The sequence below is a fragment of the Dipteris shenzhenensis genome, chromosome 30 (assembly GCF_047967505.1).
Source record: "Dipteris shenzhenensis isolate YYH24624 ecotype China chromosome 30, Dip_SZ_1.0, whole genome shotgun sequence".
In the NCBI taxonomy this organism is placed as follows: Eukaryota; Viridiplantae; Streptophyta; class Polypodiopsida; order Gleicheniales; family Dipteridaceae; genus Dipteris; species Dipteris shenzhenensis.
The window spans coordinates 32,602,470-32,616,876 of record NC_141625.1 but is presented as its reverse complement, the minus strand read 5'-3'; the positions used below and the strand labels follow the sequence as shown (position 1 = coordinate 32,616,876).

The following is a 14,407-nucleotide window of genomic DNA, read 5'->3' as shown; positions in this document are numbered from 1 at the left end:
GAGGAATGAGATGTAAAGCGTTGCATGCTCAAGGAAGGGGTAGCCTTTGACAGATCCACATCAGCGTTTGAAGAGGAAGAGGTGGAGAGAGTCTTGCTTTAGCAAGAGAGGATCATGGAGGATGGGCGAGAAGGAGATGGCGAGGAAGATGGAACAAGATTAGGAGGGGATTTCAAAAGCGGCGGCCCATTAAAGGGCCATTAAATTTTGGTAGCAAGATTTAGCAAGATTTGGCAAGATCAAGATAAGATTGCACCTTCATAGCTTGTAGAGAGCTTGCAACCGTGTTATTTATATACCATTTTATTCCATATTTCAAGAATATTCTCACAATATTGCACAACCTAGACATCATGGTTGGATTGATTTTGTGATTGCATCATCAACAATTCTTCCCCTATGGTTGATAGTGAATGGGAGAGGACTTGTAAGAACGTTCTAAAACAAGATGGCTTCATTGTTGAATTTTACAAGGGATTTTGGCATGTCATTTAGGATGTTTTGGTTAGTATGCTTAATTTTATGTGTTACAATGGTGTTCTATTAGAAGGCATGACTAATGATTGGAGCTAGTAGACAGAGCTATGATGCTCATCATGGAGGCACCAAGGCTCCAATATGAGGCGACATTGAGCCTTGCAACAATGGCTACACCTCTAGGCCAAGAGCAGATCAAGTTTCCTATCATTGCTCTACGCCACAAGCACACTACAAAAGAGGAGGAGGGGGAGGAGTAGGGCAGGGTGAGACAAAAGGTCTCTTGTAGAGTAATGGGTGCTAGGGCCCTAGCCAAAGAAATGAAACTTTGTGATCGATGATGGCAGATAGGTTATGAACACAAGAGTCACATTATCATTGGTGTAGAGATGATAGACGGAAGAGGATGGATATATAGGCATTTAGCAAATGTAGATTCCACCCCATAAGATCCATAGCTTGTAATGGGTGGAATCAATGTCAAGAATTAAAAATCTTGACAAGGCAATAGCTGATTAATGGCCAAAAGTACATGTGGACCAATGCATATTTTCCATAGTTTCCACGCACACCAAATATTTGTGAAAATTATTTTTCCCTTTCACAGGCATATAACCATGGTGGATGCCCCTTGGCCTTCTTTGTCCCACTCTCTCCCAGTCCTGCTAGCAACGCCTTGTGCCTCCCCTTGCCTTATGGCAGTAGTAGCCCTCTTGGCGAGCATTTGCTCTCCCCCCTACACCGACCTCTGCTCGTCCGTTTCTTCAACTCGCCTAGCCATGTGATTGCCATGCCGTCCACCAAGGTTGAGCCAAGATTCCTAGCTATGGTGAAAGGGAGGTGGTTCAATAGGTTTCCTTGTGCCCCCCTCAATCCTGTGTACATTAGGTTAGCTACTTCTTGTTAGATTATGCTAGGTTTCATTATTATTGTACATTATGTTAATCAAAATAGCTTATGTCATCTTCTGTTAAGCAAAAGTGCCAATACCTTAATGCCAATTTGTGAAATTTAATGTGAATTGGTTTTATGCATGTGAATTTTTTACTTAGAAAATGAAAAATATAGGTGCTTGAATCACTCTCATATCATCTAGATTACAAGAGTTACAAATTCTCAACAAAACGCTCACAAAACGGTACTCATTATGTTCGAGATACACTATGCAAAATAGTGCAAAACTACAATTAGGCCCATTAAACAGATTTCTAGAACTTTGCAATCCGGAAACAAAGATTTCCCTTCATGCCATGTTATGAATTCTAGTCATCTATATGTTCTATAAGTTGTACCATGAGATGCTCTTGGAAAGATATTAGTCACAAAAAAAAACAGCCTTAATGTCATACCACACTCTGATACACTCCACCTATGTCAAGAAGATGTAGACCGAAAGTAATGGAAAATAAGTTGCCAAGAAGAATGCAACTCATAATAGATCGCAACAAAGAAAATAATCGAGTAGCCACATCTTCTGGTCTTCTACATCCCTTCATCACAAAATCAGCATCTAATACATGACAATAATATAAATTATATATGCACATAGCTTATTGTTTCATCACTACATGTATGACTACAATATAAGTGCATTTAGGACCTATGCTCCAATGCCATGCTAACACCTATGTACAACCACATCCATGACAACTCGGGGAGATTTTAGCATTGTCCTTCTAATAACTAATCCACCACTAGATGCCGCAAACAACAAGATGCCATTTCTAGGCATTTTTAAGCATTGTGTAGCATGAGTGTAGCATATGCCGCAAACAACGAGATGCCATTTCTAGGCATTGTGTAGCATATATAATACCTCGAGAAAAGATATGGTCTAAGAAGCTAGAAAGGGTCTTCTTTATCTTTGAAGATACCATATATAAGAGCCTTCTTTAGCTCTCAATGTACCAGACACAAGGGCTTATGTTCTCCTAACCTAGAAATAGTTTTATTCTTTCATTTACTTTGAATTGATCATGTTTACCATATTCTAGTTCAAACTGTCACTGGTAGTGATGCTCATGATACTTGCTAATCTACAACTCTAGGCACAAGTGCGTGAGAAACCCTCAAGCATAATGGGATTCTCACTCAATGAAAAATTTTCCTTTTGCTTTGATCCCTTGTTGCTATATGGATACTATATTTTCCCAAGTGGGAGAATCCTTTTGAATAGGGCTATCTAAAAATAAATACCTTACTTCTTTACTCTCACAGGTTTTATCCGATGGATTTAATTATAGAAGTGGCTCTCCACTATCTATTCTTTTTTTAATAATAGATCAATTGTTTGAGAGCCTGAAGGATCTTTACAAAGGCAGTGCTAAATAGACTGAGTAGAACCAAAGAAAATCAAGTATAAGAGGCATCAACTTCAAAAATAGTCCACCATTGATTCAATGCAATCCCTCTGTGGATAGAAAGAAAAAAAAAAGAGAGTGACAGGATAAAAAATTTTCAAAAAATAAATTCAAAATTAATGGTGTTCATCAAGATTAGAGATCAATGTATGCAAGAAAGCATAGCATCCTCATAGCATCCTAATCTCATCCTAATGAAAAGGCCAAAAAAGAGCAATAAAGAGAGAAAATCATAGCATCATAATCTCATCCTAATGCAAAGGCCAAAAAGAGCAATAAAGAGAGAAAATGTTTTTAGAATTCTCTAGAATTCAAGAAAGCATAGTATCCTAACCTCATCCTAATGCAAAGGCCAAAAAGAGCAATAAAGAGAAAAGGTTTTTAGAATTCTCTAGAACTCAAGAAAATGCAAGAGGAGCGCTTACTCATTTCAAAAGGAAAATGCTAGTAATAGCATTTCAAAATGTCCCATGACATAAGCCACTCTATGCAAATATCCATGTCACATGTTGCAAGCTTCTAGACAATTTTCAGTATAAAACACCCTTCTATATATTAACCTTTGGGTATTAAATTACTTCCTTATGTATATATAAATATGTAAGTAATTGAATTAATAAAAACCCATCTGTTGAACTCATGTGATAAAAATTAATATATTTTAAGAAATTAATCAGTTAATATTGTTAAATAGAAAATGAATTAACAATTAGTTGAAAAATTAATGAGAAGATGAAGTACATTAATAAATACTTCAAATATTAACTACCATTGAGAAGTTACTTTTTGATTTTGTAGACAGAATATCTGAAAAGGGAGAATGAGTTCTTTTTTAATGTCAAATGTGCTTAGCAGTGTATCTGAAAAAAATTCTCCTTCCCCTTAAATCCCCTTTCCCACCCACACCTCTATTTTTATTTTGTTGTCCATACTTGTGTGCAGGTGAATATATGTAGTGCTCCAAAAATGCCCATTTTTTAGTGTGCTAGGTGAATATGAAGTGGAGGTGACTGGTTTGGGAAAAAAGTACAAAATAGGAGAAAAAGTCCAAATTTTCTAAATATAGTGTTAGCAAATTTTTGTAGCACTTGTGTGTGTTACATGGGTTTCCCTTTTCAAATCCAATAAATTCACCTCTTTCCAAAGAGCACCATGTGGAAACAAATTGATACATGGTTTTGAACACTCAGATTTCCAACCCCCATGGAGCCTAGCTATACAGAGGGAGACAATTTTACTTTGTGGAGATGAACCATTCTCTTGATCCCATTGAAAAGCATTTTTAATCCCATTGAAAAGCATTTTTAAAAGTGCACCTTATTAATTTTCAATCAATCCATTTTACTAGGCACAAGCAAGCATGGTAGAAATGCATTCCTGATATATTTGATCTAGGTCACTGGAAGTGTGTAGAACTTTTTTAACAAAGATACACTATGTCAAATCCTACAAGGTAGAAATGAGCTGGGGCTAGAAGTGCATCCTCACATAGCAACTATAGTTGGCCGGTTGCATATGTCGGCTTTGCCATGCAACTACCAAGTGAAGCATGCTAGGTTTCTAAGTGACTATAGCCTATCACTATCTAGCTCATTGTAGCTTTCAAGCATCTAGAAATGGCCGTGTGTGGTTTGAAGGGTCCTCTTGACAAATTCCCATACCATACTTTCTTGTATGTTTTTAATATTTTCAAGCAACTTGCCTCTACATGCACATAGTTTAATAACGAAATTAACATTTATGCCATCTAGAACAACCTCTCTATGCTACATAGACACATATTCAAAGCATGTCTTTAATGGCTATTGTGGGATACAACCACGTTCCATCGTGGGAGTCATGCGGTCATAGGTAAATAGCTTATTACAAGGAGAAATGTAGATTTTTTGGGTGAGTACCTTGCCATCCCCTTATAATGCTGACCACACGTGGAGATGGACAACCATCTATAGCTTTAATGGTTCATCCCACCAAATGAAGCAAAAATATGGTCTATGTTATTGCATGCTAAAGGTATGGACTATGTTCCTATTTCTATGGGGGCGCAACCACATGAGCTAATTCTTGAGTGGGCTTCCTTGGTAAAGCTACTTACAACCCCGCCCCCCATTTCTTAGGAGGCGACCCATCTGAGTTTGCTCATGCATGAGAATGCTTAACAACAGATTTCCACAATTTGGTCTATCCATCCAAACACCAAAACCTCAAGATGATGGATATTCTCCAAATTATCGAATTTATGGAAGTCTCTCTTACCAGGGACTAGGTTTCAAACATAGTAATTACTCTCTAGAAGTGTGGATTGTATCTTTAATAGAGTCAAAGAACATCTAAGATTGTTTTAGTTGCATGCTTTGAAATACTAAACTATGAATAACAAAGAGGCACAATTGTGATCATGATGGTATGGTAATACCATTGAAAGGAGGGCGATCATGATGGTATGGTAATACCATTGAAAGGAGGGCCACAAGGGAGGGGGTACTAAGTAGTTTCTCTACCAAACCTTGAGATCAAGGGAAAGTTTGTTTCAGACGTTTTGACATTGCATGGGAGGATTCTAAAGCATGTATTAGGCTTTAGGATAGATAATTCAAGTTTAGGATTCTTAAGCACCACAAAAATAGGGGAACGGGTGCATATTGTAAGACATTGTAAGCCATCTATGTAATGGCACCTCTACCATAGTATCCAGATTTGGGAATGTAGTTTGACTTAGGTGCAAGAAAATGCTTTTCATAGGAAGCTAGATATAAGCTAGAGGAGACCATTCACATTATGTAAGGGTAGAGCTGCAAGTGTTAGCTCTGATGCATTATCCACAACATTGCACCTTCCTTACACTAATCTTGGTTATTCTTGTTTTTGCATATTTTGTTGTTGTAAATGTCTACTATATCAACCATTTTGTAAGGCCATAATTTTCTCTGTTTTCACAATTGTGATTTTTATTGAAGCCCAAGGCATAGATTCTAAGATTACTCTTATCTTCAAGCTCTAAATTTTAGATTCAAACATGACCATTTGAAGCTACTTTGAGATAGATTTGCAAGAGATTTTACAATAGTAAGGGTTTGTATTCATGCAAGATTTGAAGGCATAGTATGGGGGTGTTTGTGAGATATGTAATAGTTCCCACTTGGAAGTATTCTTTCCACTTTGAACGAGTCATTCTCTTGTAAATTATACTATCAAAATAAAGCTTCAGAATTATGTTCACTACCCACTTTGAAATTGTGTTAATTTGAGATCTCTGAATTTCATGCTTTGGTGCCTTACATGCTCAAGGTGTAACAATGATGAAACTAGCTGATGTGGTGCTCACTTTTTGATGAAGATTTTATAAAAGCTATGTTTGATATTTTTCCTTCTCATTTCTAAAATAACTCTCAAGTATTTCACAATTTCGGGTGGTTGGCTTTTTACAACATCTAGGAATCCTATCTTGGTGAGAATCTAGATTTCAATGATATCAGTCATTATTAGATCATGGAAAATCTCTCAAAATTCATATTCATGGAAGCGTGACAAGATAATGACCTTGATTCCTTGATACATGGACTTTCGGGTATTCTCCTATGCATGGGAATCCCACTCTAACACTTGGGGACCAATGTTTTTTTCACAAAAAAAGAGTGGAAGGGAGAGTGAACATGTTGCATTCATCATGGGAAGTCTTTTCAACAATGGGTAAACTCCAGGGGGCTATAAATATTTTAAAATGCAAGGAGGGTAAAAGCACTCAAGTGCCAATACTTTTCAACAAATTGTGTCACATGCTAGGTTGAAGAGCCAATAAAACATCACAAACATAGAAAATTGTAGAGATCATTGCCATCCCATTTTGGATATGTAAGGAGGCTAAAAGTAGTCACTAATAATATAGTAGTGGAGGGGCTAAGTTTGGAATAGCCATGGCCATGAGTTGATGATATTATGCTAATTTGACAAGCAGAGGGCTATAAATGGCTATCTTTATTGTGCCCTCTACACACTATAGTGTATCAAGGAGATCATCTATTGGAAAATGTGCAATTTCTCGTGAAACATATAGGTTATAGGGGCCAATAGTATGATTTTTTTTTTTGGGGAGTTTTAGATAATGCCGCCCCAAACATGCGGGTCTCAAAGTTTGAAGGGCACATGTCGGTCGAAGAAAAAATCGAAATGCAAAAAACAAGTAAAAAGATGTTTCTTTAGACAAGGGAGAATAGAATGACCGGATGCTAGCCATTTTCATTAATTAACTATTGCAAGTTTGCACCTCTTGCTAGATTTCAACCACTTTTTAGTGATCACCTCTTTTAGCAAACAAACCAACCTCCAAAATTAGTAGATATGCACTCCAGGGTGGGAGAGAGAAGTAGTATGTAGTCACATTGTTGCGATATTTATGGCCTCTTGCCTATTTTTTCACTCCATGTGTAATAAGTTGCAATCTTGCCATTAGTAACCTTATGTGCAAAGTTCTACAATGTTGGTCTCTCTCTCTCTCTCTCTCTCTCTCTCTCTCTCTCTCTCTCTCTCAATAGAGATATCTTTTTGAAATCATTTATAGATGGCCACATTACCACCATGTGATGTCTGAGCTTTCCCTCCTTAAGAACTCCGAGCCACTAGGGTTGCTTCGAGTACTCTCATCGAACATACAATTGTGTCGTTCTCCACCAAATGTTTAATGGACTAACTTTAAGGAGGAGACTTACAAGAATAGGCAGACTTTGATATGACCTATGTGAGCCTTAATGCCAACTCTCTCTCTCTCTCTCTCTCCCCCCCCCCCCCAAACCTCCCCTTCCCCCCATTATTTGTGCACAAACCCCTTAGGGCCACCAATCATAGATTGCCAACTTGAAATTTTTGAATGCCCAATCAAATATGTTCATGTGCAAATCTTCATTTTGTTTCATTTAGCTAAACTAAGTAGTTGTTGGGATTAAATGAGCTACACAAGAGCCTTTGGGTAGAGGGAAAGGCAAAGGTGAGTGACTAGAAGATGCATGCATCAATGTATCCTTTCACATTAGTGTTGTTCATTGGTAGGGAGACATTGGATTGCAAACATGACCCTTTTACTTTTGGAGGAATGTTGGTTGGCAAAGTGCATGCATTGAGAAGAGTAGGTTTGTGTGTGTTGTTGGAGAAGTGTTGAACTAGGTAAGCACGAGGTAAGCACCACTGATTGTGTGTGGCTTGGTCCATGGAGTGCATCCCCACCATCTCCCCAGCAAGGCCAAAAATCTCCTGAACTCATGTGCTAGCTTACATAATTTTGAGTGACCCTATGTAGGAATGAGTGGATGAAGCATGTGAATGTGAGTAGTAGGAGTGAGGAGTTACCGCAGAGTTCCACGCAGACTCTTGAGCCAAGAGACTCCATTAATGCTTGGAGCTGATTGGTTAGACGATTTTCAACTTAGCTAGACGACCAATTCTTGCTACTACTAGGCCTAGTAGAGAATAGACTGGTCAAACAACGCTGAGCGTGAACGATACCTCTCGGCTCCAGAAGGCTGGGTGGGGGGCTATGGGGGGAGAGTGAGTGGGAGGAATGAATGGAGGAAGCATGGCAGGTAGTAGGAGAGAGGAGTTAGGGAGGGGAAGGGCATGGGAAATGTGGGGGGAGAATGAGGGGAGGCAAGGAAGAGGAAGCGTGTGTCTCGTGTGAGGAAGAACCCAATTTGAAACTTGGCAAGGGCGTTTGAAGGAAGGCTAATAATTATAATAATGTATACAATAGATGCCAATTCCACTACTACTATTAGTACCACTACCACTCTTTGCTCTTCACTCTTTTGCTCTTCTTTCCCATCCTTCTCCTCACTCTCAGGTAGTCTCTCTTTCATTGATGAATTTCTTCAGGTTCTTTCTTTCCCATCCCCCTCTACTACTACTACTACTAGTACCACTACCACTCTTTGCTCTTCACTCTTGCTCTTCGTCCCCATCCTTCTCCTCGCTCTCAGGTAGTCTCTCATTGTTTACCATTCATTTTATCATCAGGTTCTTAGTCTCTCATTCTATCATCAGTTTCTTTCTTTCAAGTCTCATAATACTTCAATAAACTTTGTTAATCAAAGAACACTCCCACTCTTGTGCTCTTCACGAATCACTACTCTTCTCTGCTCTTCGTTCCCATCCTTCTTCTCGCTCTCAGGCAGTCTCTCATTCATTTAAATTTATCAGTCTCATAGACTCTTCTTCCGCTCGGTGTGCTCCCTTTCTTTGCTACTATTTGGCATCGTGGTCTGGGTGGGTTTCAATACTTTTCTGTGTGAAGCATGCATTACAGGTGAGAGATTGCGTTTCTTGCACGTTTGAGAGGTCATCACACCAGGAGAAGTAAATAGCTTTCTAAAATGCAGGTCATCGGTTAAGGAGGAATTTCAAAGAAAAAGGCTCTTTCCCTTTGCGATTTCTCGTAAATATGGCTGCACCTGAAGCTGCAGCTGCAATCGAGAGTCTTGAGAGTCTTACTGAGTGGGCCAAAAATGACAAGAGACGGTTTCTTCATGTTGTCTATCGCGTGGGAAATCTGGATAAAACCATCGAGTAAGTGAAACATGTGATTTTTCCTCAATGTAGTACGACAATATTTTAAGCATTAGTTAGCTTACAACTAGATGATGGCAGAAGGCTATGCATGCTTTTTCAAACTAAATATTAAGTTCTTACTCTCTGATCATGTGTATTTGTGCTCTTTATCATTGTTTTGGCTTATATGATGTAGGTTCTACACGGAGTGTTTGGGGATGAAACTTCTACGCAAGCGAGATATTCCTGCAGAGAAGTATACAAATGCTTTTCTTGGATATGGGCCTGAAGACACCCATTTTGTGATAGAACTCACATACAGTAAGATACTACTTCACTGACATTGGTTTATCGCCTTGTGGGAACAAGGTGGAATTGTACAGTTTTGACACACCTATGGATTGAAGCTTATATGAGGATGCAAAAATGTTCTGAAGCACTGGCCTTTGTGATGTCACAATTTGATGTCAGAATGAAATATGTTTTCATCTGTCCTGCAGACTATGGTGTAGATAAGTACAATGTGGGAACTGGCTTTGGACATTTTGGTATTGTAGTTCAGGATGTAAGTGGCAAAAAGATATACTTTTGGTTTGTGGTCAGAGGTCTACATTCTGGAATCTATATTTTTCAGTTCTGCCCCCTCACTCCTACAAATCATTTTGCAGGTGTACAAAACAGTGGAATTAATCAAGTCGAAGGGTGGCAAAATAGATCGAGAGGCAGGGCCCGTGACTGGAGGGACTTTGATTGCTATTGTAGAGGATCCAGATGGTTACAAGTTTCAACTTATTCAGAAAGGCCCTACTCCTGATCCTTTCTGTCAATTGATGCTGAGGGTTGGTGACCTTAATCGGTCTATTGCTTTCTATGAGAAGGTCAGGATTAAAGAGTACTTGCCTGTCATTTGACTTTTGTTTGACCTTTGCACAGCAGAAAAGGTTCAGTATTTAATGCAGTGCAACTCAGGAAATGGTGATTTAGAAAATCAAATCTAATAATTTTGGTTTGGGGTTATTGGATGTATAGGGATTTGGAATGCAGCTTCTTCGCACTGCTGACAGCCCTGAACAGAAGGTGGCATGCTATAAACCAGGCTCCAGCACATCACAGCTGATTCTGCTTCACAAATGCAATTCCAGTTTAGGATCCACCAATGGTTAAAGATGAATGTTTGCATACCGTTTGTTTTGGTCTTGTAAAGATTCAAATTCACTTTAGAGGTTGGTTTAAAGGCATGGATTTGAGCTTGTCTTAACATTGAATTGATTGACGGGTGTCAGTGGACAAGTGCCATATTGGGTTATGGTCCTGAGGATAAGACAGCGGTCTTGAAACTGAAATACAACTATGGGGTGACGGAATATGACCGAGGAAATGCTTATGCACAGGTGACTATCCGTAGTTTGTAGCTAATTAAGTATGAATTGATTTTTGCTCTCCAGGAGACTCGATATTTTCTACTCGTTCCTTTGGTAATAACTTCTCTTGAGAAGAGCTATCTACTGTTAACTTGACGGGGTTTATTTCTCAAGGGCTTCCAATTGATGGAATTTTACATGAATGAGATGTGTTGCTAGATTGCTATTGGAACTGATGATGTGTACAAGACGGCAGAGCTCCTACGAGCTTCTGGTGGTAAGATTACCCGAGAACCTGGTCCGCTGCCAGGAATCAACACGAAGATCACTGCAGTGCTTGATCCTGATGGCTGGAAATCAGTATGTAGTCTTCTTTTGTTCTAACTTTTGAGAATTGAGGATCTTCCTTTTCTACTTGCATTATGTATGAGGAAACTTGCTGTATTTGGCTAGGGAAAACATAGCTACTGTTTCTCCATTTAATCGGAATAGGAAAGACTTCACTTGGTCGAGTAGAATCTCTGATATCAATTATATATTATATCACGAAATGAAATTTTAGGAGTAATTGATTTTTTACACTTCTTCGGCAAGAACTTGTCTCCTTCTCTGCTTGGTCACCAGCTTGACTCAGCTTACTAAGTAATGCGTCCAGAGAGGAAAGATTACTATCTTTATGTAGGAGTAGTTGATTGCTTACACTTCTTCGGCAAGAACTTGTCTTGTCTCCTTCTCCACTTGGTTACCAGCTTGACTCGCATACTAAGTAATGCGTCCAGAGAGGAAAGATTACTATCTTTATGTTCCCTACGGGAAATACTAGATGACCACTGAATGAAACATAAGCATATGCTGTATTTAGGCCTAAATAGGAAGCGTTAATAGAATGCTAACTAGCTCCGTTGCAAGGGTTATGCCATTTTACCATCTAGCTGATTTGACTTGTTTTCTACAGGTCTTCGTTGATAATGCAGACTTTCTCAAGGAGCTGGAGTAAGGTTCAAGTTGAGAAATGATCGTCATTATAGGCAAACCTCCATAAAATTTAGCCTGCAATATAATAGCAACCATCCCAGAGGGGTTTGCAAGACAGATTACCTTGTTTTTGATACTGTATCAAAATGTAGAAGCAGGGGTAGGGTGCCATGGATGCAAGACGTTGAGCATGTGTTCAGAGAATAGCAAAATGTTTTGACGAGCATTGGTTTAGGTATTACACCCCATAGGATTGGGGCTTGGATAATTCTCTAAAGAGTTTACCATATGGAAGCTCTCATGCTTTTGAGGGCCAAAAGGTTGTCATTTATATTTACTTCTACCATGCATTCTTCGTATTTATATTGCACAGATTATATTTAGCTGGTAATTCACAAATGCTTGAAATGAATTGAACCCAAGCTGGTGTCTGTCAAGGTTTAGGATGGCTAGTGGAATCCTTGTGCTGTCTGGAAGGTGTTCTGAATAGTTGTGACACAAGTTGCAAGTAAATAATTGAGCTGACATCTTTGTTGGTTGACCTTGAGTGAGTTTGTAAAGCAATGTGGAGATGGTAGATTTTGTGTGACCTGCTAGGAATATGGTGAATTCTTCAGTCCAACCATGAGCAACTATAAGAAGGCTGAGTTGATTCACAAATATGGCCATTTTTTACCAGTATTTTCCTGCACTGTAATTGGACTGAGGTTGAAAGGGTTGCCAGTCCTTGTCTCATGCCTGGCCTAAAAGTGGGTGTCTAATTGATATCTAGTCTCAGCATAATGCATTGACTGCATGATAAAGGCTTTCACTTTGAGTTTCTCAGCATCTATAGAGTGAGATAAGGGAATGTAAATGATTTGAGGCACGTCAAAATATTAAGCATGGGCTTGTATAAAGTGAACCAACCCATGCAGAACGAAACATCTACAATACCAAGTGGCTTTGGCTTTGGCTTTGCTAGTCCTACACTTTTGCTTTGATTTCCACATCTTGTTCCCTATCTTGGACTGCCGTCCCTCCTTTTCTCCAAGCCTTGGGTTCTCTTTCCTTGTATATGGGTTTCTCATTTTCTATTGTCGGTCCATATGTCTTGACATCTTGTTTCTGTTCGCATGCTCTCATTTGTGGGCACTCTCTTGGTTCCATGATTCCCCTCATCTCACTTAGCCTTTTGACTCCTCCCATTTTGTGTATGTGCGTGAGGAAGATATATCATCCTTCCCTCCCCCCCTCCTTTCTTTTTGTTGCTTTTGTATGAAATCACACACACACACACACACACACACACGCACGCACGCACGCACACTCACACTCACACACACACACACACTCTCTCTCTCTCGTAAAAGATTTATTAGCAGAAAGATCACCAAATGAAAATGAAGTATAGCCTGGGACTGCTCCATCAAAATTCCAAAGTAGAACAAACGAGGGACTGGCAAAAAGGGTTACAACATACAAGGAAGAGTATCCCAAATAGGCTTCTGATATAAATCCAAGCAAAATTGTCTTCTGGCTTGTGGAAAAGAAAGGATGCAGCTTTGACCATCTACTACATCCACTGTAGAAATGCACAAAATACTCTTTAAGGCCGATGATGTGTCAAAAGAGCAGCGAAACTCGCCTCCAATGTATACTCTGCAACATCCAAAACCTAAAACCCATTCAACTATCATTGAGCTTGTCACCATGTACTCAGCATTCACTAGATGTGGGATGAGCAGGCTGCTTGTGGATAGAATGTTAGAACCGAGGGTGGTGTGTATGTATATTTGTATATGTGGTTCATAAAACCTGTAATGAGAAATGAGTCTAAAAATAATAGCCATCCCGTTCCTAACTAAAGGTTAGGTTAGCAAGCTGTCGCTCAAAGACACCACTCTAGTCCTAGCTAGGGTACAGTAATGATTGAGTAGGTTATCATACCTACAATCTTATTTAACTCAACCTCCACAATAATTTTAAGCATATCACTTTTAAGCACAATAACTTCTAATTGTCCATTAGATAAATTTGGATGAAAAGCTAAAGAGAAGGTGGTGTGCCTACATTCTCAAATCCAAAAATCACTTCAAATCTTGGAATCTTGATTGAACACTATCGTTTTTGGCAAACCATGATGTGCCAAAATTGGGTTGATAAATTTGTGAGTGGAATATTAAGTTGATAAGGTATTGTTCAAGGAGTCAAGTTTTCTTATTGAATTTTGTCAACATAGGTACATGATTAAGTAGTCCTAAAGTTTGTCCCTTGCAACTTTTAACCTTTTGATAAGGGAAGTAGTCTGCCACATATTTAACTAGATCTTTTGTTATACTTGACAAAAAAAATTCTCTTGCTACTACCACCTGCAACATAATAATCACTGCTCTATCACCTACATTTAAGCAATCACTCCTTCATGCACCATGTACATTGATCAATGCATTTGTTTCATTACTCGTTGATTGTACTTTTTGCTTGAATGGGTGAGTGATGAATAATCTATTTTCATACCAAAGATAGCCTAAAAGGATTCATAGATTCATTATTCTAAAAGGATTATATGAGCAACCTAATAGTGCTAAGGACGATGTAAATAGTATGATGCTAGTGGAGTTTATTTATTGAAGTTATTTAGGTAAGTTGTCTTTAGGAGTTTGTCTCAATAAAATCTTTGAAGATTGTGCAATAGTTGTATCCTATTAGTATAAAAGA

The 14,407-nt window shown here is 38.8% G+C and overlaps 1 protein-coding gene across 4 annotated transcripts; it reads left to right on the top strand.

Annotated features, from left to right (window-relative positions):
- Positions 1 to 8,568: 8,568 nt before the first annotated feature.
- On the top strand, positions 8,569 to 12,090 carry LOC147881998 (putative lactoylglutathione lyase, chloroplastic). Of its 4 annotated transcripts, none has more exons than XM_087401370.1 (9): positions 8,569 to 8,667; positions 9,203 to 9,389; positions 9,568 to 9,692; positions 9,872 to 9,936; positions 10,040 to 10,249; positions 10,401 to 10,448; positions 10,655 to 10,762; positions 10,952 to 11,092; positions 11,688 to 12,090. In XM_087401370.1, the coding sequence occupies exons 2-9, from the start codon at positions 9,265 to 9,267 to the stop codon at positions 11,727 to 11,729; spliced, it is 864 nt and encodes a 287-aa protein (XP_087257496.1). In that variant the 5' UTR covers positions 8,569 to 8,667; positions 9,203 to 9,264; the 3' UTR covers positions 11,730 to 12,090. The 4 variants fall into 4 exon arrangements, with proteins under 4 accessions (XP_087257496.1, XP_087257497.1, XP_087257495.1 ...); XM_087401371.1 differs by having other exon boundaries at positions 8,610 to 8,699; XM_087401369.1 differs by lacking the exon at positions 8,569 to 8,667 and adding an exon at positions 8,678 to 8,803.
- The last annotated feature ends 2,317 nt before the right edge of the window (positions 12,091 to 14,407 follow it).